This window comes from Saccopteryx bilineata, chromosome 9 (assembly GCF_036850765.1).
Source record: "Saccopteryx bilineata isolate mSacBil1 chromosome 9, mSacBil1_pri_phased_curated, whole genome shotgun sequence".
Classification (NCBI taxonomy): Eukaryota; Metazoa; Chordata; class Mammalia; order Chiroptera; family Emballonuridae; genus Saccopteryx; species Saccopteryx bilineata.
Genome location: NC_089498.1, coordinates 73,036,076 through 73,060,172, shown reverse-complemented (window position 1 = coordinate 73,060,172; position 24,097 = coordinate 73,036,076). Strand labels below are relative to the sequence as shown.

The 24,097-nt window shown below is 53.4% G+C and overlaps 1 protein-coding gene across 2 annotated transcripts in view; it reads right to left on the bottom strand.

The window, feature by feature from the left end:
- Positions 1-323: 323 nt before the first annotated feature.
- ADAMTS14 (ADAM metallopeptidase with thrombospondin type 1 motif 14) overlaps positions 324-24,097 on the bottom strand; it is an 89,444-nt gene continuing 65,670 nt past the window's right edge. Inside the window, exons 12-22 of one of the 2 annotated variants that reach the window (XM_066243632.1) lie at positions 23,821-23,996; positions 20,991-21,124; positions 20,489-20,612; positions 19,411-19,491; positions 15,087-15,250; positions 12,261-12,429; positions 11,658-11,790; positions 8,984-9,191; positions 5,466-5,595; positions 5,274-5,330; positions 324-2,251 (exon numbers count right to left, since the gene is read on the bottom strand). In XM_066243632.1, coding sequence (XP_066099729.1) covers positions 1,755-2,251; positions 5,274-5,330; positions 5,466-5,595; positions 8,984-9,191; positions 11,658-11,790; positions 12,261-12,429; positions 15,087-15,250; positions 19,411-19,491; positions 20,489-20,612; positions 20,991-21,124; positions 23,821-23,996 — 1,873 coding nt within the window. In that variant the 3' untranslated portion in view covers positions 324-1,754. Of the gene's footprint in view, positions 2,252-5,219; positions 5,331-5,465; positions 5,596-8,983; positions 9,192-11,657; positions 11,791-12,260; positions 12,430-15,086; positions 15,251-19,410; positions 19,492-20,488; positions 20,613-20,990; positions 21,125-23,820; positions 23,997-24,097 lie in introns of both variants that reach the window. The other variant, XM_066243633.1, reaches the window with a different exon arrangement.

Below are 24,097 nucleotides of genomic sequence, written 5' to 3'. Positions count from 1 at the left end.
ACCGAATTCTGGATGATGACTTGCCCAAGGTCTCACAGCTACTTGGTAAAGAAGCCTGAGTGGGGTCCCCAGCCCTGTCCTTCCCTCTCAGCCCTGGGTTTATGCTCAGAGGAGCCCCAGAGCCAGTGAGGCCAAGGCAGGGAGGCTGAGGGCCAGGTCTTCCTGTGTCTTCAGCATCTCTCTGTCCACCCCACCCCCAATCATCTGGCTGTAGCCCAGCCCAACATGTTAGAGTACTGCCTTCGGCATCCCTGTCATCTAAAAGAGAGAAAAGAAAAACACAACACAACATTTTGGGGTCCAAAACAAAACGCCAAGGACAATATTAATAAATATATAAAAATTTAAAGATCTGGATCTCAAGGCAGAGTTTACAGCCCTCAACACAGGCAGGCTAGGTCTCAGGAATGATTCAGTGTGTCCCCAGCACCCAGGGAGGGGCAGGCAGCAGGTGGAGGGCACCAGGGAGCCCCTGGGGCTCTCTTCTCCAGACACAGGCCGGGCCCTGCTCCTATGTCTCTAGCATGGCTCAGAACAGCCCCTCGCCCTGGGGAAAGAAGCAGCAGCAAGCCTTTCTATCACCTCCTGGAGTCTGGGAGATCCTCTGTACAACTTGAAGTGAGGACCCCTGGGAGGGGTGTTAGGGACTCAGGTGGCTTCCAGAGGGCCAGAGGGAAGTTACTTGACCTTGGAGGTAAGGGGGGTAGGGGTGGCTGAAGCACCATAGCACTGTAGGTCAGTGTCTACGCCCCCCTAGAGTGGGGCAGAGGCTCTTATCTGCCCAGGGCAGCCCCTGTCATTGCCGATCCTCAGCCCTGGGGCCTAACCACCCCCTCTCTCATCAGCACCACAAACCTCTGGCCCAGCTGGAGCCTGGTGGAAAAAGTAGACCCCTAACAGTAGGAGTGGTCTTTGGCAAAGGGCAATGATTGATGGGGCACAGCCTAAGAACTCACGTCTCCCTCTGTGTCCCACAAAGTCCCCTTCTAGGCCATCTCCCTTCACGCCCCGGAGTGATGACAAAGTTGCATTTCTGGTCTAGTCAGGACTCTAGCACCAGTTGGGAAACTCCTGGGTGAACTCGCTCTTAGGTGAGCTAGAGTGAGGCTGGGAGGCTCACCTGCAGACTGGAGGCCCCAGAAGTAACAGAAGGTTTCAGCTGGACCTTACCTCTTGGCCTTGGCCAGAAGAGCTGCATGGAGCTCTTGCTACGAAAAGCTGGGCCTGAGATGAACCTGCCTCCCACCTGCCCAACCCTGCAGCCAGCTTCTCACCCCCACTCACCCCCAGCTCCCCTCCCCTCTAACTGCCCTGTGGGCACCCCTCACCTTCTCTGGCCCTGCTTTGCCTCTTCAGGCTGAGAAGCCAAGTAGACAGGGCCTACACAGGGGTCTCACAAGTTCTGGCGAAGGCAGGCAGCCAGATGGGTCCAGCGTGGGACCCAGTGGCTGTGAGGACAGGCCATTGGCTGGCCCTCAGTCGTGGCAGGGGAGAGAGACAGGAGCCCCTGAGAGGTTTACCTTGGTCACCTGGGCTGCTTGCTGAGGTATCTCAGGTTAGGGCTTTCCCTGATTCTTTTCTTCCTCACACACCCACTTCATGGGTGAAAAGTATCACAGCCTAAAACTAGAACAAGAAGGCAAATAATTTAAAAGGAAGTCTGTGCTTGCCCCTGGCCTGTGGTATATCCTGTGAGCCAGGGGTCTTGGGCTCACAGAGTGTAAACTTGACTGGAGGGACAGGCAAGACAGGGCTCATATCTCCGGGGAGGTGGTGGGAAGGCTGGTGCCCGGGTGTTTCTGGTCCTCCCTGAGCTGCCCTTTGTCCCTAGAGGCTGGCAGAGACGGGCTAGCGGTCCAGCCCCAGGGCAGCCACTGGGTGGCGCCAGGAGAAGTACCCCAGAATGTCCCAGTGCTCAGTTTCTGGGGAGTGAAGCGCCGCTGGGTCACTGAGGGGCTTGTTCCCAGAGGTCCTGATAGCTGCGTGGGTTGGTCATGTGGACGGTCGTCCGAGCCCGTTGGCCCCACAGTGAGCTCCATGGCAACTGGAGGGGTCTTGGCTCCAGATGAGGGGCTTCCAGAAGTGGAGAAGGGTGGTGGTGAGACCAGGCCAGGGTCCGGGTTGGTGTCAGGGCCCGAGGCTTTCCTGGTACAGGCCTTACAGCACAGCCGGCGGTAGCCCAGGATGGCGCAGTAGCGGTCGTGCACTTCCATTTGACAGATAAAGGACCTGTCCCCCACGCAGGGCTCTGCTGCACACACAGCACAAGGACCGAGGCGGGAGGACATCCATCAGCTGGGTGACACAGGACACAACCCCCCTCCCACTCAGCCTACCAGCTGCAGGCCCTTCCTCTCCTGCTCTGGCAGGACTCACTATAAAGCTTTTATTCAGATGGAGACACAGGGCTGCCTGACAGGAGAGACAGGGCTGAGTAACAGCCCTTATTATGTGGCAAGGGACTAAACCCCAGGGCAGCGGTTCTTAAAGCAGGGTCCCTCACCGGCAGCATCAGCATCACTTCAAAGCTGTTGGAAATGCTAAGTTGCAGGCCTCATCCAGGCCTCCCAAATCAGAGGCCTGGGGGTGGGGCCCAGCTCTGTGGTTTTTTGTTTGTTTGTTTTGTTTTGTATTTTCCCAAGAGAGTGTGAGAGCGAGAGAAAGAGATAGAGAGAGAGACAGGAAGGGAGAGAGATGAGAAGTATCAACTTGCTGTTGTGGCACTTTAGTTGTATGCTTCTCATACATTCTTTGACCAGGGGGCTCCAGCTAAGCCAGTGACCCCTTGCTCAAGACAGCGAGCTTGGGCTCAAGCCAGTGACCATGGGATCATGTCCACGATCCGACACTCAAGCCAGTGACCCGATGCTCAAGCTGGATGAGTCCATTCTCAAGCCAGTGACCTTGGGGTTTCGAACCTGGCACCTCAGCATCCCAAGTCGATGCTCTATCCACTGTGCCACCACTGGTCAGGCCAGCTCCGTGTTTGTTTGTTTGTTAATTTTTTTTTTTTTTTTTTGTATTTTTCTGAAGCTGGAAACGGGGAGAGACAGTCAGACAGACTCCCGCATGCGCCTGACCGGGATCCACCCGGCACACCCACCAGGGGCTACGCTCTGCCCACCAGGGGGCGATGCTCTGCCCCTCTGGGGCGTCGCTCTGTTGCGACCAGAGCCACTCTAGCGGCTGGGGCAGAGGCCAAGGAGCCATCCCCAGCGCCCGGGCCATCTTTGCTCCGATGGAGCCTTGGCTGCGGGAGGGGAAGAGAGAGACAGAGAGGAAGGAGGGGGTGGGTGGAGAAGCAAATGGGTGCTTCTCCTGTGTGCCCTGGCCGGGAATCGAACCTGGGTCCCCCACATGCCAGGCCGACGCTCTACCGCTGAGCCAACCGGCCAGGGCCCAGCTCCGTGTTTTAATGAGACCTTCAAGGTGATGCCAGTGCATGGGAGCCTCTGAGAACCACGGCCCCACATCATTAGTTGTCAGACTTGGCTGCCAACTGGAATCACGTGGAGAGCTTTACAAATGGACACTGCCTAGCTCCTACACCCAGGGAGACTGGACAGTCTCGGTGTGTCCTGGGCACTGGGGGGGTCTAACCTGTAGCAGAGCTTGTGAACCATGCTCTGGATGAAAGTGGGATCCCTATCCTCCTCCCAATCAACCCAAAGGAGTCTGATCCACTCCAGCCAGCCCAGGCAAATGCCCAGGTAAGTCACACTTGTGACAAGCTGATCAAACATCCTGCCACAGGCAGATAATTTGGAACACTTAAGCCTTTCACCAATAAGTTTGGACTCAACCAAATCTAGGTTCTAATAAAGGCTCTACCATTTAAAAGCTATGAGGCCTTGGGCAATCAATCAATCTCCAACCCTCAGTTTCTTCACCTGTAAAATAGGAATAATTCTGACATTTACCAATGAGTAATAACATTAGAAGTGACATTTCTAAAGGTCCTGACATAGAAGGGTACTAGTACACTATGCCAGGTTCGTTTGGTTAAAATATCATCTAAGAATGTTTTCATTTCTGAGCCAACAGAACATGAAGGAAGGAGTTTTGTGGCCTCTAGATGGCGCCAGAATTCCAATACCAGAATCAAAGCCCCACTCTGTTCAGAGAGGAAAAGGGAAGGAAATCCAGGGACTTGCACAGCCTCTAGATGGCGCCAGAATTCCAATACCAGAATCAAAGCCCCACTCTGTTCAGGAGAGGAAAAGGGAAGGAAAACCGGACTTGCACAGCCTAAGATTCAGCCCAGGAGCAGAGAAGCACCAAAGCTAGAGCTAGGAAATCCTCTGAGGACACCTAGTCACATCCCTTTATTTTACAGATGAGGTTGCTGAGCTCAGGAAGGTTCAGGGATTTGCACAAGGTCACACAGCCAACTGGTCCTTCAACTAGGAGTTAGGGTCTGTGATCTTTCTGCTTCTCTACTCATCTTCTCAGACCCTGATCCTTGGGAAGGTGAGGAAAGGAAAGAGAAGGAATCTAGGAAAGGCACTTGATCCTGGTACACAGCAGGTGCTTAGTCAATATTTATTGATGAATGGAAGGATGGATAGATGGGTGGGTGGATGGATAAGGATGTGTGGGAGGAAGAACTGATCATGAGGCAGAGAGAAACTATACTGCTCACAAAAATTGGGGGATATTTCAAAATGAATATGAAGCGATAAAATATCCCCTAATTTTTGTAAACAGTATATTTTGGTTGTTGTTAGCTAACAGCTGCTTAGGTGTGCATGCATTATCTCATTTAATTCTTTCAACAGCCCTGTGAAGGCAGCTAAGACCTACAATGGCTTATCCAAAAATCTTGGAACCAGATATGACTCATAATTCAGAACTTTTGAGGTTAGAAAAGTGCTATTCACTAATTCATTATATAACATCCCCAGTGGAGATTGGGACATCATCTTGGAACTAAATATGACATGTTTTTATAGCAGAATAATTCATCTCTTTTTTGTTAGTTCAGGTCAGATTTGCTGCCAAATGAGTATGCACCAAATTTAGGGAAACATTTGCAGCTTTCAACATTTTAGACTGGCAGATAAGGCATCCCAGACCAGCACATGCAGTAAGGAACCCGAGGCTTCTGGAGGCCATGGTCACATGGATTGGAGGCTGGATCTGCTCCACGGCATGGCCCATGCTTGTGACACTGACACTGGGAATTTGGGGGAGGGTCTAGGGCCCAGAAATACACTCACTTGATGATATCTTGTTAATAGGATGTAGGGGCCCAGATTGTGACATCCACTGACCTTCTGGGGTCACAAGTTCCCGGACGTCAGCGCTCACTGTGGAGTTCTGGAGACTTCCTGTGAACAGGGAGAAGCAGCTCTGACATTGGGATCTCTAGGGAGCTAGGATACAGGATGGGCTGGTCTCAGGTCTAAGCCAGGAGAGCGGGGCCTGTCTGCCCCCCACCCCTCACCCCCCTCTGTCTGGCTCACCTCTGCAGGCAGGCATGCTGCAAACCTGGACGGTATCTGGCTTGTCCCCCTCGCACTGCCCGAGACTGTTGGCAGTGGTCCGGCACACCACCTGCCGCTGCTGGATGCCCTCTCCACAGGTGGCAGAGCACTGCCACAGGACAGCCAGGGCCAGGAGACAGAGGAAGGGCAGGTGGAGAGACAGAAGAAGGGGGCAATGAGCTCCAATCCAGCCAATACCCAGGACAGAACAGGTACAGAGAAAGGTATGAAGTCCCCACTTGATCAGAGAGACTCGCAAGGACTGCTTCTAAACAGCCTCACCAGGACTCAAACAGTTCTGTCCTGGGTGGTAGAAGCCACTAAGCTGAGCTGAAACACCATGGAACCTGCCAGCTAAATAGTTAACCTGGCTCAGGACCCCATTCCTGCACTACTGCCTGTGCCCACTCTGTCTGGGTAACTTAAATAATGTGTGTATCACCCTGGCAAACTCCCCAGTTTGATCCATTAGCCCATTTACTTGGTGATAGGATGCAGGGACCTGGATTGTGGCATCTGTTAAACAGAGAGCTGGGTGACAGGGCGGCCTGAGACCCTTCTAGCTCTGACAGTTAATGATTTTGTGGCTCAATTTACCAAAACTCAGCTCACAGAGGCATGTTCAAGTGTCTTCTTTCCCAAGAGGGAAAGACGAGGGTGCAAGGAGCAGAAGATGGCGAACACTGCAAGCGCTACTGTGCACAGCATCCCGCGCCTCACACTTTCCTGTGATAAACGGAGGTGTGGGAGCAGCCTCCTGCCCCGTGTGACCAGGTCACTGAGTCGAAGGCACTGACCACAGCCTCTCCTAGCGGGATGAGGAAGGACTTGAAGGGATCCACCCCTCATAGGGCACATGGGGATGACCCAAGGGAGACATGAGGGTCACCGGCCACACAAACCATGGGACAAAGATGGCTCATCCTCTTGGGATGAATAATTACCAACAATTGTTCTCAAATGCTTGTCAGTCTTTTAAGGGAAACTGTCTCCCACTACCTGTCACTTTTCTGTTAAATTTATCTCTGGGGTCTCTTGTGGGACCAGCAATCATTCTGTTTTATATTAAAACAAATAAATCTATGTATTGTGGAGAATATAAAACCTTTAAGTTGTGTGATATTTGTTTTTTTCAAACTACTCTTTATTGTGTAATATTTCAAGCATACAGAAAAGTACATGGAAGTTGTACAATGAAAACCTGTTCAAATACCACCACCAGCTTTAATAAATCAGCATTCTGGCATATTTTCAAATATTGTGTTTGCACCTTTTTAAACTTTAAGTAAATTGGAAGTGCTTTTTGTTTCATATTTCAGTGCTTTTCCTCATCTTTATTTATTTTTCTGAGGTTTACACTGATATGCACAGTTCAAGCTTAATTAGTTTTTGTTTTTAGCGAGAGAGGGACAGATAGGGACGGACAGACAAGGAAGGGAGAGAGACGAGAAGCATCAACTCATAATTGCGGCACCTTAGCTGTTCATTGCTTGCTTTCTCATACATGCCTTGACCGGGGTGGCTCTAGCCGAGCCACCGATTCCTTGCTCAAGTCAGTGACCTTGGACTCAAGCTGGTGAGCCTGTGCTCAAGCTAGCAACCTCGGGTTTCAAACCTGGGTCCTCAGTGTCCCAGGCCAACGCTCTATCCACTGTGTCACCACCTGGTCAGGCTTATTTGTTTTTCCTGTTATCTAGTATTTTATTGTATGAACAGACCTTGATTTTTTCCCAATCTCCAACAGATAAACCTTTAGGATATTTCCTTTTTTTTTTTTTTTGCTATTATGATAAGCATCCTTGTACTTATCTCCTTGATCAAATGAGTTTTGAAAATTGTGGTAAAATATATATCACATAAAGTTTACCATTCTACCATTTTTAATAACACAGTCCTGTGGAATTAAGTATATTCACGTTGTTGTGCAACCCGCACCACCATCCGTCTCCAGGACTCTTTTCATCTTTCCAAACTGACACTCTGTCTCCATTAAATACTAGCTCCCAGCACCCCCCACAAACCCTGAACCGCCATTCTACCTTCTGTCTTTATGGATTTGACTATGCTAGCTACCTCATATAAGTAGAATCATATAGTATGTGTCATTTCTGACTGGTTTATTTGACTTAGCATGATGTCTTCAAGGTTCATAGCAAATGAATTAAGAGAAGACCCAAGAAATGAAAAGAAAATCCTATGTCCACTTCGAGGGCTTACCCATGAGCACCTGGACTATTTCACAAAGTTTTTACTATTTCCCTTTTTCTACTCTGCCTTCCCACAAGGCACTTGCTACTGAGTTGCCAGAGCGAGCCCTTAAATCTGAAATCAGAGCTTATAACACCCAACATACAAACTCTTCAATGGTTTCCCGCTGCCTTTTTTTTCCCTTTTTTTTTTTTTTTTTTGTATTTTTCTGAAGTTGGAAACGGGGAGGCAGTCAGACAGACTCCCGTATGCGACCGACCGGGATCCACCCAGCATGCCCACAAGGGGGCAATGCTCTGCTCATCTGGGGCGTTGCTCTGTTGTAACCAGAGCCATTCTAGCACCTAAGGCAGAGGCCATAGAGCCATCCCCAGTGCCCGGGCCAACTTTGCTCCAATGGAGCCTTGGCTGCAGGAGGGGAAGAGAGAGACAGAGAGGAAGGAGAGGGGGAGGGGTGGAGAAGCAGATGGGTGCTTCTCCTGTGTGCCCTGGCCAGGAATCGAACCCGGGACTCCTGCACACCAGGCCAATGAGCTACCAGTGAGCCAACCGGCCAGGGTGGTTTCCCACTGCTCTGAGAACACGTTCTAACTCTTCATAAAGCCCTGGCCTCCTTTCCAATGTCCCCCTGCAGCCTTGTCCTACTCATTAAGCTCCAGTCCCACTTATTCTTAGTTTCTGGAATGTGGCAAGGTTGCTCCTGCATTGGGAGCTTCCCGTGGCTCATCCCTAAGGTCTTAGCTCAAAGGTCACCTCCTCAGAGAGGCTGTCCCCGATACATTAAGCCATTCACTTCTCACACAGCTCCAATTGCAACCTGTTATTTTATTTGTCCCATATGTTCCCCCCCCCTTCCCCCCGGACTGTAAGCTTCATAGGCACAAGAGTCAGGTTTGTCTGGCTAGTGCTGGATTCCTGCATTTCTAGTTCAGTGTGCCTGGCACATAGTTGGCACCTAGTAAATATTTCTTGAATGAAGGAAAGTGTCTCAGTTTGCTCATCTGTAACATGGAGCTATTAGCCCCTGTCTCCTAGCACTGCATGAAAGTCCAGGCAAGCAGTGAATGGGTATAAAGGCCTAGCCCAGAGCCATGGGCCAGCATACATGAAAACTGTTCCACTTAGTTTTGAGAAAAACCAAATCAGATAAGGGGAAAAAGTCAGCTAGAAAGTCTGGTCTGCCTGCGGGGAGCACCAGATAGTTGCCCTATCCAGACCCACTTCCTCCATGACTACCCCGAGAAGGTGCCCCACTGGCCCAGCTCCTCCCGCCCTTTGAGGACACTCACCTGGGACCAGGCTCCCGTCCGCCACTGGGCCGGGCATGGCACTCGGAGGCAGGGCCGCCGGGCCTCGGGCCGGTCCCCAGGGCAGGCTTTGGCTGGCATGGCCTTGTGGGTGCCGTTGGAGAGGGGCAGCAGGCACTGCACTCCCCGAGTCTGCACCCCCAGCTTCCCACAGCTCCGGCTGCAGGTGCCCCAGTCCTCTATCACCCACCTGAAGACAGGGCAGAAATGGAGGGGAGGTGTGACCGCGGGGTCGTTTCCTCCCAGAGCCGTTTCCACCTGTGAGCAGGCAGGAGCCAGAGAGTGGGTCTGGGCATGGGGCCAACACAGCTGTCCCTCTGGCTCTGCAGCTGCCAGGCTGTGTGGCCTCAAGGAGGCCACTTAATCTCTCCTCTGTCTCCTCACCTGAAAAATGGGTATAATGCATATTTAAAGCCCGGTACCCTGCATATCCTTGGGCAAGCTATTCATTCCTCTAAGCCTCAGTTATCCCATCTTTACGTCAGTCAGGAGCCTTTCGACACCTAAGTATTTGAATGTCTACTACGTGAAAGTACTGTTCTAGGTGCTGAGCTATGACAGTGCAGAAAACAGATGTGAGTCACAGCTTGCATTAACAGAAGCCCTCCCATGGGGTTCATGGGACAATTAAAGGACTTGATACACATAAGTCATCTGGCAGGGTGGATGGTATACAATAGGCATATAATAAATGCAGGCACTACTACTATCACTGTCAGCTAGCTAGTGGTAAACCAGGTCTCTTTTAGCCAATCCCTTCCTTTAAAAAATAAAAAGCCCCTATACTTTATTGGGCAATTTTATAGACAAGCTAGGGTAGGTGATGTATTAGCCTTGCATGCTCTCTGATCAGAGACATTTGTGGGGAAACTGGCTCGAATAAGGGCTGAGGGCTGGGGGTGACAGCCTGGGCCAGCACAGGGAGCCATGGCGGGCTCTAGTGCTAGTCCCCAGCTCCAGCTCTAGCCCCGGAGCTCCCCTGACCCGAGGAAGCAGGAGCTGCTATGGATCAGCAAGGCCCGTCAGCACTGCCTCCACCCTCGGAGGGCTCCTGGGAAGGCAGGAGATGGAATTGGCTCTTTGGTTTCCTACTGGGCAGCTGCCCTCAGCCCTGCCGGGGGCTGAGGAAGTCGTGGTCTGGCTCTGACCTTGACTCCTCCAGAAGACACAGCTCTTTCCTTTCCTCAAAGTTCCCTACAAATAACCCCAAGAACGTGGCCTTATGCTCAAAAGAGGGGATCCTCAGGCCAGGGGACTCCAGTCAGGGGTTAGACCACAACTGGAGCTAGTAGGCCAGGCCAAGTCCATGGCCCAGATGACCAGGCAGAGAAGAGCTGGTGGACAGCGTCCTGGCCTGGGGCCTGGGGCAGCACTGAGACCTACACCCATGGATCTCCCAGATCGTGGAGGGTAAGCTATGTCCCCAAACTGGGCCTAGTTTCTCCCTCTGTAAAGGAATGCTGGGAGTGACAGAAAAAGGAAGCATCTTCCTCCAGGAGTGGAAGTTAACCCAGAAACCCAGACGGGACAGGCGGGCAGCTTGGCCATGGCTGAGCCCAGAGTGGGCTCCTTCCCACTCAGGGAGCCCTGCCTGCCAGGGCCGTGTCCCAGGCTGAGGGCTGGAGGAAGCAGGCTCTCAGCCCCTCCTCCAAGGCCCAGGCTGAGAGGAGGTCTGCAGTGTCCCGGGCAGGTGGGAGCTCAGCCCTCCCAGAGCACTCACTCAGGCTGGGGACACTGCTGCTGGTCGCAGTGTCCCGGGCAGGTGGGAGACCAGCCCTCCCAGAGCACTCACTCAGGCTGGGGACACTGCTGCTGGTCGCAGCGTCTGGGGCAGGTGGGAGACCAGCCCTCCCAGAGCACTCACTCAGGCTGGGGACACTGCTGCTGGTCGCAGCGTCCCGGGCAGGTGGGAGACCAGCCCTCCCAGAGCACTCACTCAGGCTGGGGACACTGCTGCTGGTTGCAGTGTCCCGGGCAGGTGGGAGACCAGCCCTCCCAGAGCACTCACTCAGGCTGGGGACACTGCTGCTGGTCGCAGCGTCCCGGGCAGGTGGGAGCTCAGCCCTCCCAGAGCACTCACTCAGGCTGGGGACACTGCTGCTGGTCGCAGTGTCCCGGGCAGGGGGGAGACCAGCCCTCCCAGAGCACTCACTCAGGCTGGGGACACTGCTGCTGGTCGCAGCGTCCCGGGCAGGTGGGAGCTCAGCCCTCCCAGAGCACTCACTCAGGCTGGGGACACTGCTGCTGGTCGCAGTGTCCCGGGCAGGTGGGAGACCAGCCCTCCCAGAGCACTCACTCAGGCTGGGGACACTGCTGCTGGTCGCAGTGTCCCGGGCAGGTGGGAGACCAGCCCTCCCAGAGCACTCACTCAGGCTGGGGACACTGCTGCTGGTCGCAGCGTCCCGGGCAGGTGGGAGCTCAGCCCTCCCAGAGCACTCACTCAGGCTGGGGACACTGCTGCTGGTCGCAGCGTCCCGGGCAGGTGGGAGACCAGCCCTCCCAGAGCACTCACTCAGGCTGGGGACACTGCTGCTGGTCGCAGTGTCCCGGGCAGGTGGGAGACCAGCCCTCCCAGAGCACTCACTCAGGCTGGGGACACTGCTGCTGGTCGCAGCGTCCCGGGCAGGTGGGAGACCAGCCCTCCCAGAGCACTCACTCAGGCTGGGGACACTGCTGCTGGTTGCAGCGCCGCCGGATGGGCTTGGGCCTCTTCCTGTAGTCACACAGGTGCCGCTGTACCATGTGGTGGTCTCGTCGGCGCCGACAGCCATATTTGGTGAACTGGATACCTGTGGGGAGGGCAGGCTGCCACGGGACTGGTCCTGCCAGGCCCCCACTGCCCTGCCTGGGCTCTGGGGACAGTAAGCTCTGGAGAGCCTAGTGGCCCAATCCCACCTCCCTCTGCCCCTTTGTACTCCCTCCTGCTCACATCACTTTCTAAGGAAGCCTTCCTTGGTCAGCCTACCTCTTGTACCCCAGGTGTAGCATGGGTGGGGACATAGCTTTGGATGGCCACGTCTCTGCACAGAGACCCTGCCCTAGATACTGCTCTAGCACCCCAGCCCATCCCCAAGACGCCACCCAGGCAGGCCTGCACACCCTGCAGATCTTCAGAGAGCAACTGAGGCATGAGCGGGGCACACCTCAGGTGGAGACAGTGTCAGCCCTCTGCCACGCCTGCTCCCCTCCTTCTGAGAGGTGCTGGGCTGCCTCCACACGGGAGCGGACGGCCAGGGCAGCCGGGACAAGCGGGCAGTACCTCCTCCACAGGCCTTGGTGCAGGGGGCCCAGCTCTTGAGCGCCCATTCGTAGGTATCCGTCTCTTCCAGGAGAACGTTGTTGCTCCCAATAAGGGGCAGCAGGTCCTCATGGATGACATACTTGTAGGCCAGGCTGCTGCGGGGGCCACCCTCAGCTGGGGGGAGAACCTGAGGGGAAATGGAGGAGATAGCACAGGACTGGAGGGCAGAGAAGCAAGGTCACATGGGGGAGGGGTCAGAAACAGAACTGGTGCAAGTCAGGAGGACAGCACCCAGTGTGGCCTGGGGAGGCCAACCAGCCCAGCAGCGAGGCAGCAAACTCAGGCTAAGCGCCTACTGCCTGCAGATCCAAGCACAGCCTGTGTGCTCCCTTCTCCTGCCGACCTGAGCTCTAACAAGGGCCGGAGCCATGTCTGTTGGTCTTCCCTGCTCACCAGATCACCCACACTCTGAGTCTAGTGGAAAATAAATATAGACTGGGTACTGGGCTTTTACCAGCTGTGTGATTACAAATATTTTCTCCTTTTCTATAGGTTGTCTTTTCACTTTCTTTTTTCTTTTCTTTTTATTATTATTATTATTGGTATTATTGCAAGAGAAAGAAGGAGAGACAGAGGGACATGAAGGGAGAAAGATGAGCATCAACTCAGAGTTGTGGCATTTTAGTTATTCATTGATTGCTTCTCACATGTGCCTTGACCAGGGCCTCCAGCCGAGCCAGTGACCCTTTGCTCAAACCAGTGACCCTTTGCTCAAGCCAGTGACCCTGGGCTTCAAGCTAGCGACCTTTAGGCTCAAGTCAGCAGCCTTTTTGGGCTCATGCCAGCAACCAAGGGATCATGTCAATGATCTCATGCTCAAGCTGGTGACCCTGCGCTCAAACTGGTGAGCCCACGCTAAAGCTGGTGATCTCAAGATTTCAAACCTGGGACCTCACTGTCCCAGTTCAACACTCTATCCACTGAGGCACCACTGGTCTGGCTTCTCTTTCTTCTTCTTATTTTTTTATTCAGTGAGAGGAGAGAAGGCAAAGACAGACTCCCAAATGTGCCCTGCCCAGAACGGGATCCACCCAGCAAGCCCACTAGGAGGCAATGTGCTGCCCATCTTGGGTATTGCTCCATTGCTCAACAACTGAGCTCTTCTTAGGGTCTGAGGTGAAGGCCATGGAGCCTTCCTCAGTGCCCGGAACCAACTTGTTCCAATTTAGCTATGGCTGCAGGAGGGAAAGAGAGAGAGTGGGAAAAAACAAGAGGGGGAGGGGTAGAGAAGCAGATGGTTGCTTCTCCTGTGTGCCCTGACTGGGAATCAAACCTGGGATATCAACATGCCAGGATGACGCTCTACCACAGTCAGCCAGCCAGGGCAAGCTTCATTTTCTTGATAATGTTCTTTGATGAATAAAAGTTTTCAATTTTCATAAAAACCAATTTATCTATTTTTTCTTTTGTTGCTCCTGCTTTCAGTGTCATACCTAAGAATTCAATCTCATGAGATTTAGCTCTGTTTATAAGAGTTCTATGGTTTGAGCTCTTGTATTTAGATCTTTAATCTATTTTGAGCTAATTTTTATGCTTGATGTCAGGTAAGGGTCTAACTTTCATTTTTTTTTTTTCCTGTATTTTTCTGAAGCCGGAAACGGGGAGAGACAGTCAGACTCCCGCATGCGCCCAACCAGGATCCACCCGGCACGCCCACCAGGGGTGAAGCTCTGCCCACCAGGGGGCGATGCTCTGCCCCTCCGGGGCGTCGCTCTGCCATGACCAGAGCCACTCTAGTGCCTGGGACAGAGGCTGAGGAGCCATCCCCAGCGCCCGGGCCATCTTTGCTCCAGTGGAGCCTCGGCTGTGGGAGGGGAAGAGAGAGACAGAGAGGAAGGAGAGGGGGAGGGGTGGAGAAGCAGATGGGCGCTTCTCCTGTGTGCCCTGGCCAGGAATCGAATCCGGGACTTCTGCATGCCAGGCCAACGTTCTACCACTGAGCCAACCGGCCAGGGCCTAACTTTCATTCTTTTACCTATGGATATCCAGTTGACCCAGCACCACTAGTTTAAGAGATTATTCTTTCCCCATTGAGTGGTCTGGGTACCTTTGTTGAAAATTAATTGCCTATAGGTATATGGGTGGTCAATAAATACAGGGTGAATAGAAAATACATGTTGGATTGAATTAATATGCTGGCATCAGTAGACCATAGATCCTTCCCTCCAGGACTTCTCTGACCAGGGAGGGCAGCACCAGGAGCAAAGCCTGGCCAAGGTCCCCTGCAACCAGCCAGAGCCAACGGCACTACGAACAGAACCCCTCTGGTTTCCTGGGTTAACAATCCCTGCTCCTTACACTCTGGCCTGTGGTCTAGGAAGAAGGGCTGGGCAGAGAGATCACAGCCAGGACAGTGGCCCTGTTCCTTTCTCAGGAAGCCAGCAGTGCCAGACGACACCCCCAGGTCAACTGCCAACTCATTTGGCAATGCCACACTTGTGCTGTTGCTGGACGATGCGAGGACAAGAGAGAAACAAACCGAGCAAGCTCCCGCCCGCTCCTTCCCCATTTCTGACTCTACATTAAGAAGAACGAACTCCCTATGCATGCTGTCTCTGGTCTGACATGTGACAGCTGTTTGTTTTTTCCCTCATTGCCGTCCTGCCAGCCAGTGAAGAGCTGGCCTCGGACCGAGGGCACCTTGACCTTGCTCAGGTTCCTGATGACAGTGGAAGGGGAGATTTCCACCAGGCTGTGCTGGTTTTGCAATGGAGACAGTGCGCTAGGAGGCCCACTGGGCAGCACGGGGTTGAGAAGGAGCCCCAGTGCAGGGCAGGGACTCACCAGGACAGCGATGGCTTCAGGCAGTGGCCCACTGGTCCTGAGGCTTTCTTTGGTATCCTCCACTGTGTACTCCCACTCCAGGCCCATTGCAGTGAAGGTCCTGCTAGTGTCTTCCTTGCCCTTGGGGTTGAGGACGAAGCTGCCTGTGACTTGGTTCTTCACCGCTGGCCAGAGAGAGAGAGACACACAGATTTCTGTTCCCCTCCACAGGAGCACAAGCCAGACCTCTTCAAGGGCAGACCTTGCCAGTGGACCTCTTAGGGCTCCCTGTCTACGGAGTACTCCTTCCAACCTGAGCCTTTCCCAGTCAAACGGGTCACCACAGTGCCCCACAGTGTGCCTGCCTCTGGACCCTGGTGCTCATCATTCATTCCTACCATCCTCACTCTCTTCCCTTCTTCCTGCCTGACTCATTTCCACCCATATTTAAGGCGAGCACAATTTCCTCCTCCAGAAAGCCTTCTTTGATTGTCCAGTCTTCAGGGAGTTACCCTACCTAGGACTTCTATAGCAGAGCACAGAAGCTAAGAGTACAGGTTCTAAAATCAGATTGATTGTGGGGAAGTTCCTTAGCCTCCCCGTGTTGTTTCACCATTTGTAAAATGGGAATGATGACTGTACTTAGCTCACAGAGCTGCTGCCCAATGAGGATATTCACAGTATCTGCCCCCCCCCCCCCCCCGCATGGAGTTCTTGGGACAGTTAAAAGAGTTTATATGTAAAGAACTAGGAAGAGAGCCCTGGCCGGTTGGCTCAGTGGTAGAGCGTCGGCCTGGCGTGCAGAAGTCCTGGGTTCAATTCCCAGCCAGGGCACACAGGAGAGATGCCCATTTGCCTCTCCACCCCTCCCCCTCTCCTTCCTCTCTGTCTCTCTCCTCCCCTCCCGCAGCAAGGCTCCATTGGAGCAAAGATGGCCCGGGCGCTGGGGATGGCTCCTTGGCCTCTGCCCCAGGCGCTAGAGTGGCTCTAGTCGCAACAGAGCGACGCCCCGGAGGGGCAGAGCATCGCCCCCTAGTGGGCAGAGCGTCGCCCCCTGGTGGGCGTGCTGGGTGGATCCTGGTCGGGCGCATGTGGGAGTCTGTCTGACTGTCTCTCCCCGTCTCCAGCTTCGGAAAAATACAAAAAAAAAAAAAAAAAGAACTAGGAAGAGAGAGCATGGCATGCAGGAGGCAGTTAATAAGTGGTAAGCAGTGTTACTATTATCAGAAAAGCACCTGACCTTTAGCACTGTGGTGATTATAGAGCTGTCTCATGTCGCCTGTAGCCTGCCTGCTCGTCTCCTTTTTCTCGGTGTCCTTGGCTCAGCACATAGCCCAGCACAGAGCGGGAGTTTATAAAACATCTGTAAATTTCTACCCCTTAAAGCCCCAGTCTGTGAGCAACTCACAACTTGTTAATTAAAGGTGCCAGGGAGGGGTGTGCAGATGCAGTCACCCTGGCAAAGTCCTGAGCTGCAGCCTCAGCTGCCCTGAAATGGGCAGGGGACGGAAGGGCTGCAACCTGGGACCTGAGCCCCTCACCAGGTGGGGCAGGCAAAGGCTCCAGAGCCCTGGGGTGGCCCCTCCATGCAGATTAAAGCCATACAACGTAACTGCAATAGAAGAGCCAGCAACCCCGAGCACTAACCACATGCTGGGCACTCTGCTTACTGCCTCAGTGGAATCCTCACACACACTCTGAGGTTCATGTCATTATTAATCCAGATGGGGAACCAGAGACTCCGAGAGGGGCAGTGGGCTGGTGGCCCAGTTCTTAGGGGACCAGCCTCCCTGCTGAGCAGGAGGAAGAGAGATGCTCCCTCATCTCTGATATCTCTCGGCCTTCAGAATCGCCAGAGTCCAGGCTAGAGCTGGGCAGCTCCCCAGGCAGGGCCCAGCCTCGAATCTTCTGCCACCCTAGTGTGCTCCCACAGCTCACAGCAGCCGCTGGCCCCGCCCCTACTGTACAAGGCTTGTTCTCAGGGGCAATGCGCTGGACTCAGCATGGACTCTACCATCCGGGCCTAGTTCTGAGTCCTGTCCCCACCACTGACCCGCTCCATACCTAAGGCAACTCTCTTAACCCCTCAGAGCCTCCTTCCTTACCACAAATGGGATATAAGAGCTTTCATGGCTTGTCATGAGGCTGAAACGAGATACGTATGAAGAGTGCCAGCCCAAGGCCCAGTGCATGTCAGTATGACAGCATGATTTCTCTTCCTTTTAAAGAGTTCACATCCCCAATTCCAGGAGAGTCTGATGAATTTGGACAGGGCCTTGACCTTCACTGCCAAGGCTGCCACCTCTCTTGGGCTTCCCCAGAGAGCACATACCCTGTCAGGCATCCACAGGCACGTATGTACAGGGGCCCGTGTGCATGTGCACATACACACACACACACACATGCACACATACACATACATGGTCTACACATTTTTACTGAAGGCCCACCATGTACCTCACACACGTAGAATCGCAAAACTTGTGCCAGTGCCAAATTTCAATCTCCGCCTTGTCCTTTCTCTGGCAGAGCTCCAGCCCTTCAGAAACTCACCAACTCTACCCCGCCTCTACAGAAGCTGCCTGGACCCCTCCCTACATACGGAGTCTCAAGGTGCTGGACTTCTGGAGACAGGGGCAGAGGAGCTGGCCGAGGAGGCCTGCTGCTATTACAGAATCATCCGCAGGGGTGCAACGGTAGCCTGGGAGCGCCATCCTCTTTCCGGAGGAAACGACCCTTCTCTCCTTGCCCTGTTCCAGCAGGATTCCCCAGGTGTGTGAGCAGGGACGTGGCCAAGCCGAAGCCTTCCACCCTTGCACTCCCCATGTAGAGTGACAGGGCCCGGGCAGATGGGAGGCCCAGGCCCGGACGGGCTCACGCTGCTGGTGGACCACGGCACACAGTGGGACCGCAGCCCACGCTGGGTTCAGTCTCCCCTGTGCCTATTGCCTGTTTGGACTGCACCCTCGAGGTGCCTTCCAGGTCGGTTACAGCTGTGCTCACGTGGATGCATTTTCCAGGAGAGATAACTTCTTCAGGAGATTTTTTTTTAATGTTTGTATTTCTTTGAGGACTATCTAAAAATATAAAAGCCAGCATTTTTGTGATATACAAGCCTGCCAAGAGATGCTATGTTTTGTGTTTGTGTTTATGGGAGTTGGGCCCAAGCAGTGTGACTTTGTGGGCAGATGTATGAGGGGCCTAAGTGACACTGTAGCCCGTGTGGCCTCTGTTACGGGTCAGAACACAGAGAAGTATGAGAGAGCCAGCCATTGCTCAGAGTGCAGGCAGCTGCCCGCTGCCCACCTCCCTGTCAGGACCCTGGTCTAAACCATGCTTATGCTTTTTAAACTCAAACATAACTCACATACCACCCAATTCAGTGTGTGATTTAGTGGTTTTTAGTATATTTGCAAGGTTGCGCAATCATCTAATTCCAGAACATCTTCATCATCCCAGAAGAAATCTGAGACCCATCAGCAGTCACTCCCCACCCCTCCCTCAGCCCCTGACCATCACTAATCTATCTTCTATCTCTATGGATTCGCCTCTTCTGGACACGTTCATTTCTTGACTGCCAACTTAGTTTCAGCAAAAACAGAATAGAGCAAACAAACCAACAAAAATTCTCTCCCATTACTGTTTTTTCACTTGAATTTTATTGATTTACTTGGAGGCTCCAATTTTTAATGTTCCTTGGCTACAGTTGTATGACTGTTATAAAGGAGAGGCATGTAGTTTAGTGACTGTGTTTGTCACTATAATGAGAACAATTTAAGGGTCCATGTGGTAGACTGAAAAAATGGCTACAAATTCCTCTGATTGCTATACATATGCCCCTTTGCACTATGACTCTGTCATGTTTCCCATCAAGAGATGGTCTGTTTCTACACCTTGAGTATGGGCTTGGCCACAGACTCGCTTGGCCAACGGGCCATTAGAAAGCGTGACTCAAGCAAAGACTTAAAAAGCACCTTCCTGCACACCAGGCTTGTTCACTCTCGCCACTCCTGAAGTCTATGTGACAGAGAGACACAATCATATGATCCTGGGCTAGCACCCTGGGGATATGGCCCTGCTACCCCCAGGACCCCCATGATGGCCAGTACCAACCAGGTCCCTACAGACCCACCAGCTGACTGTATTTGCCTGAGTGGGGCTAGGCAATGTGGTACAAACAGCACCCAGGTGAGCTCAGCCTAAACTGCTGGGTCACAGAAAAATAAAACAGAAAGGGGTTCTCTGCTGTTACTCAAATCTGTGAAATCCTCCTGCATTAGAACCCCCTCTGCTCTCCCAGCTTGCCCACACCGCAGCAGCCCCTCTCCCAGCACCCCACACTCACCAATGCGGTGGGGGGCCTTCTCCAGCTCCTCGATCTGGATGTGCCTGGCACCCGCTGGGATCTGCACCAGTTTGAGAGCTCCTGCAGGGGAGGATCCAGGAGAGACGTGAGCGTTGTGAGCTGTGGCCCCACGGCCCAGCTCAGCTCCCCAACTTGCCCCCACTCCAGCAGGCACCCAGGAACCTCAGTTTCCTGATCTGTAAAACAGGCACGGGCCCTTCCCTACAAGGTGTGACAGGATCAAATGAGCTGCGGCAGCTCAAAATGCTGGGTGAACTCCAAGGAGCTCTGTGTGCTACTTGCTATTATTTCCCTCGTTCTTGACCCTCCTCTCCTGATTTTCCCTCCCCACCTTCTTCTCACACCTGAAGCCACTGTGGGGATTTAGATGAAGCAGGCTGTGAAGATCTGGCTGCCCGGGGCCCTCGGGCCCTCCCAGCCCTCGGCCTAGGAACAAACCTTACTCAGAGCCACCAATTTTCGCCCAACAAGGAGAGCCGAGGTGTAACACCCCCTCACCCCCAGGGGAAATGAATCTAGTTCATACTAAAATGTAAAGAACGAATATCTGGCCTTCGCAACAGAAAGTTAGGTGAGATTGAAGATGGAGAGAGAAGCCAAGAAACTCAAAAGTACCAGGAGTTCAAAGAGGAGGCATCACAGGTGTTTTTAAAGTGAGATGGGAGACAGAAAAGAAAAAGACCAGTTCAATCTGGGCCACACTTTCATACCTGTCTATCTCCTTACTCCTCACTCCCGCCAACAGTCCCAGAGCCAAGAGCTGGCTGCCCCCCATCACTACACACTGCCTAGCAGGAGAATGCTTCTGAGCTCCAGACCCCAAATACAGGCAGCAGGTCACCTGGAATGAGGTGAGCAGCTACACTTTCTGCCTCTCCAGCCCTGGGCAGCCTGGGAAGGTCTGGACACAGGCTCTAAGGCTCTCTCTCCCCCCCACAAACTGTAGCCCAAACTCAAGGAGGACGGGCCCACCTGAGAAACAGCTCAGGCTCTCGGACCCTGGCGGGGCTAAAACCCCAGCCATTCCTGGTCACCCCTCCAGCCCCAGCCTGCTTACCTGACTGCTTGGAGGCCTTGCCCAGTGTCCCCTTCACAGTCCGGCAGTGGGAGTTGTCGCCGCCACAGACCCCACACTTGTCGTCTGCCCGCATGGACCCCACCTCTTTGTCACAGCCGACGGGCTGAGGCCAGAGGTGGGGTCAGTGAGAGGAGGTCCCCACACCCGTCACCACCCTGGAACCAGTGGCCTGTGGCCCCTTCCCTGGTCTCCAGGACCCTGACACAAGGACCCTGAACCAATAGGCATTCCCGGACAGGGCTCTGTCATAGACTTACATGTGACATGGGCAAGGTCTTAAAACTAGCCCACTCCTCTCCTCTTGAATGGGGCTAGGCAGTAACCCCTTTCCAGCATTCCAGGGCTGTTTTGAGCACCAAAGGGTGTCATGGCTGGGGACAGTGAAGCAATGCTTCTCTTTGCAGGGAGTGGAAGGGCAGGCAGGGGAACCCTCCAATTCCCTGGGGCTGGCAGAGTGGGTGGCCCGGAAGGGGTAACCTACCACACACTCGCCACGGGCACAGACGTTGTAGGGGTCCCGGTAGCTGCAGCGTGTGCCATCGTGGACCACCTGGTTCATGAAGACCACATCCCCGGTGTCCTCTGACTTGCAGATAAGCTCACACTTCTGGGTGTCTGTGGGAAGAGGGGCCATGCTGAGCCCAGCTGGGCTCAGAGAAAGTGGGCTAAGCCAGGACATGAGCACAAGGCCTGAGCAGGAAGCTCCAGGGCCATAGAAGGGGCTGTCAGTCATTTATTAGCCATGTGACCTGGGCAAATTATCTGACCCCATTTGAGCCTCAGTGTTTTATTTATTATTCTTGATCAGTAAAATGTCACATCAGGTTCTTGAGAAAAATCAAGTGATAAGAGTAACAACGATAATAATAAACCAACTCAGTAGTGAATACTTGCAATGTACCAGGTACCTCCAAAACTTTACACACTCCTGACATACAGCTTTAAATGCTTTTTGTGAATTAACTCATTTAAAACTCTCAATACCCTAAGGAAGTAGGTTCTTACATTATAGAGGAGGAAATTAAGCACCAGGGAGGTTAAGGCATTTGCTCAAAGCCGCACAATATGTGGGAGAGCCAGGATTCTAACCCAGGCAATCTGCCCTGACTTTTACATACATCTCACCAGTCACACTGGTGTATCTTAACACACTTGTAAACGTTACAGGGCTGCGTGAAAGGCAGGCAGAACTACGGCCTGCGTTTGGGTTTGTAAGTGGAGCAACAGTGAGGAAGGGAAAGGGGTCCTTTCTAGTTCTAACAATAAAATGCTCTATTATCTGGGCTATTAATGTCTGAAAAAAGAGGTCCCAGAGACCATATAAACACTCACTGTGATTCTTAGAAAATGGGAAGTTGGGGCTTAGCTAACTTCCTGGAATTTGTCTGAAAATCCTGGGAAAACCCAAAGTCCAGCTGCCCCAGCAGCCTCACCAAACTCAAAGCCCCTCCCTCCATGCAACAGGGGCTTGTTTGGTTCTGACTGGACTTGCAAGACTTGCAAAGCAAGCTGCTCACTCATCCAAATTTCTAAGGAAACATCAGGTCCTGCCCTGGTCCCTGGGCTCCCAGGGCGCCTAGTGACATCACAACCCAGCACTCAGGACTTGAGTCCAGAGCCAGAACATCCGAAACCACTTGGATTTCACATACAGGGGCCAGATTCCAGGTGGGGCCCGGGGGAGCCAAAGAGTGGGGGCTCCAACCATCTCAAAGATGTATAGCCCTGAGCACCAGGCCCCAGGCAGGTGGGCCCCAGGGCAGCCAGGGAAGCCAGCCTACCGTGGCAAGGGGGTAGTGAGCTCCCCAGAGCAGAACTCCAAGCAGGGAGAAGACACTCCCTGTAAACATGTTCCAGAGGGGTAAGTGTACTGACTGGCAGGCAACAGGCCTCAGAGGTCCCTTCCAACTTGAAGACTCCTTCTAAATGTGAGCTGAAGAGCTGAGGGTCCTGCAGCTGATACTCCGGAACCAAGCCTACAAAGCAGTAGCCGGGGCTTAGAGAGGAAAGGCTGTTCGAATCGGCACTGTCTGAGGCCAAGAGCTGCGCAGCAGGGGCGAGCATCAGTCCGTGGAAGGACCAGGGAGAGCAGCGCAAGGGGAGGTGGCCTCAGAGGACTGCTGGCTCTAAAGCCCTGTGAATCCCGGCCCCTCGCTGGCTTCCCTTGGCCTCGCCAATGCTCCACAGCAGGCAGGCACTTGCACTGCCTTGGTCCTCTCTCCATGAGTCCCAAGGCCTGTGTCTGTCCCAGGGCAGCCTGGAGGGTGTCTGCATGAGGATCCCATAGCTTCCCCTCTGCCTGCCTTTCAAATCATTTTCATTAACCGCCAAAATCGTAGCACAATCAGTAAAACCTAAAACCATGGCATGTGATGGGGCTGAGTTTCTCAGGACGCTGGTTTTGCAAAGCACGGGTGCCTGCACCTATACTGTGCACCAACCCCGCAACCAGCACAGCTGCCAGCCTCACACGCCTCTGCGTGAAGTGCCCTTGCTCAACACGTTTTCCTTGCATCTCCAGGAGGCAGTCATCGGAAGTATATAAATCAGGGATAACTGCCTGACCTGTGGTGATGCAGTGGATAAGTCATCGACCTGGAGTGCTAAGGTCGCCAGTTCGAAACACCAGGCTTGCCTGGTCTGGGCACATACAAGAAGCAACTATGAGTTCATGCTTCTTGCTCCTCCCCCACACCTTTATCTCTCTCTCTCCTCTTTCTAAAATCGATAAATAAAGTCTTTTTAAAAAAATCAGGGATAACCACATGAGGATGGTGCCCCCTCCCCAAAGGTACCCAACACCAAAGGCCTATGCCAGGGGTCCCCAAACTACGGCCCGCAGGCCACATGCGGCCCCCTGAGGCCATTTTTCCGGCCCCCGCCGCACTTCTGGAAGGGCACCTCTTTCATTGGTGGTCAGTGAGAGGAGCATAGTTCCCATTGAAATACTGGTCAGTTTGTTCATTTAAATTAACTTGTTCTTTATTTTAAATATTGTATTTGTTCCCGTTTTGTTTTTTTACTTTAAAATAAGATATGTGCAGTGTGCATAGGAATTTGTTCATAGTTTTTTTTATAGTCCAGCCCTCCAATGGTCTGAGGGACAGTGAACTGGCCCCCTGTGTAAAAAGTTTGGGGACCCCTGGTCTACGCAGATGTATGTGGCAAGCCTGCCGACTGCGATGTCCCTTTGGTGCCCCCACTGTTCCGCTACCTTCACTGGTGGGCCCAGGCCTGGCAGGCCCTGCCTGGCAAGACATGGACGCAGCAGATGCTCAAGGGTATGGGGAGAGGGAGCAGGGCCCACTCACCGTCCTCCGGCTCATGGGGGACCCAGCTGTGCTTGGCATTCTGATGGATGTAGTAGGAGTTGCGCTTGGCACACTGCTGGGCCCGGAAGTCCTCGTAGGGCCCCGGACACTCCTCGCCGTTGCAGATCTGGTACTGGAACGTGGGCCCTGAGCACATGCGGCCTCCGTAGGCTGGGCTAGGGCAGGCACAGGGAGACCGGTGACCTTGCTGGCAGGGGAGGCTGGGGAGGGCTGGGATTCTTACCTGGTGCTCAGCATTTTAGACTAGCTTAAAAGG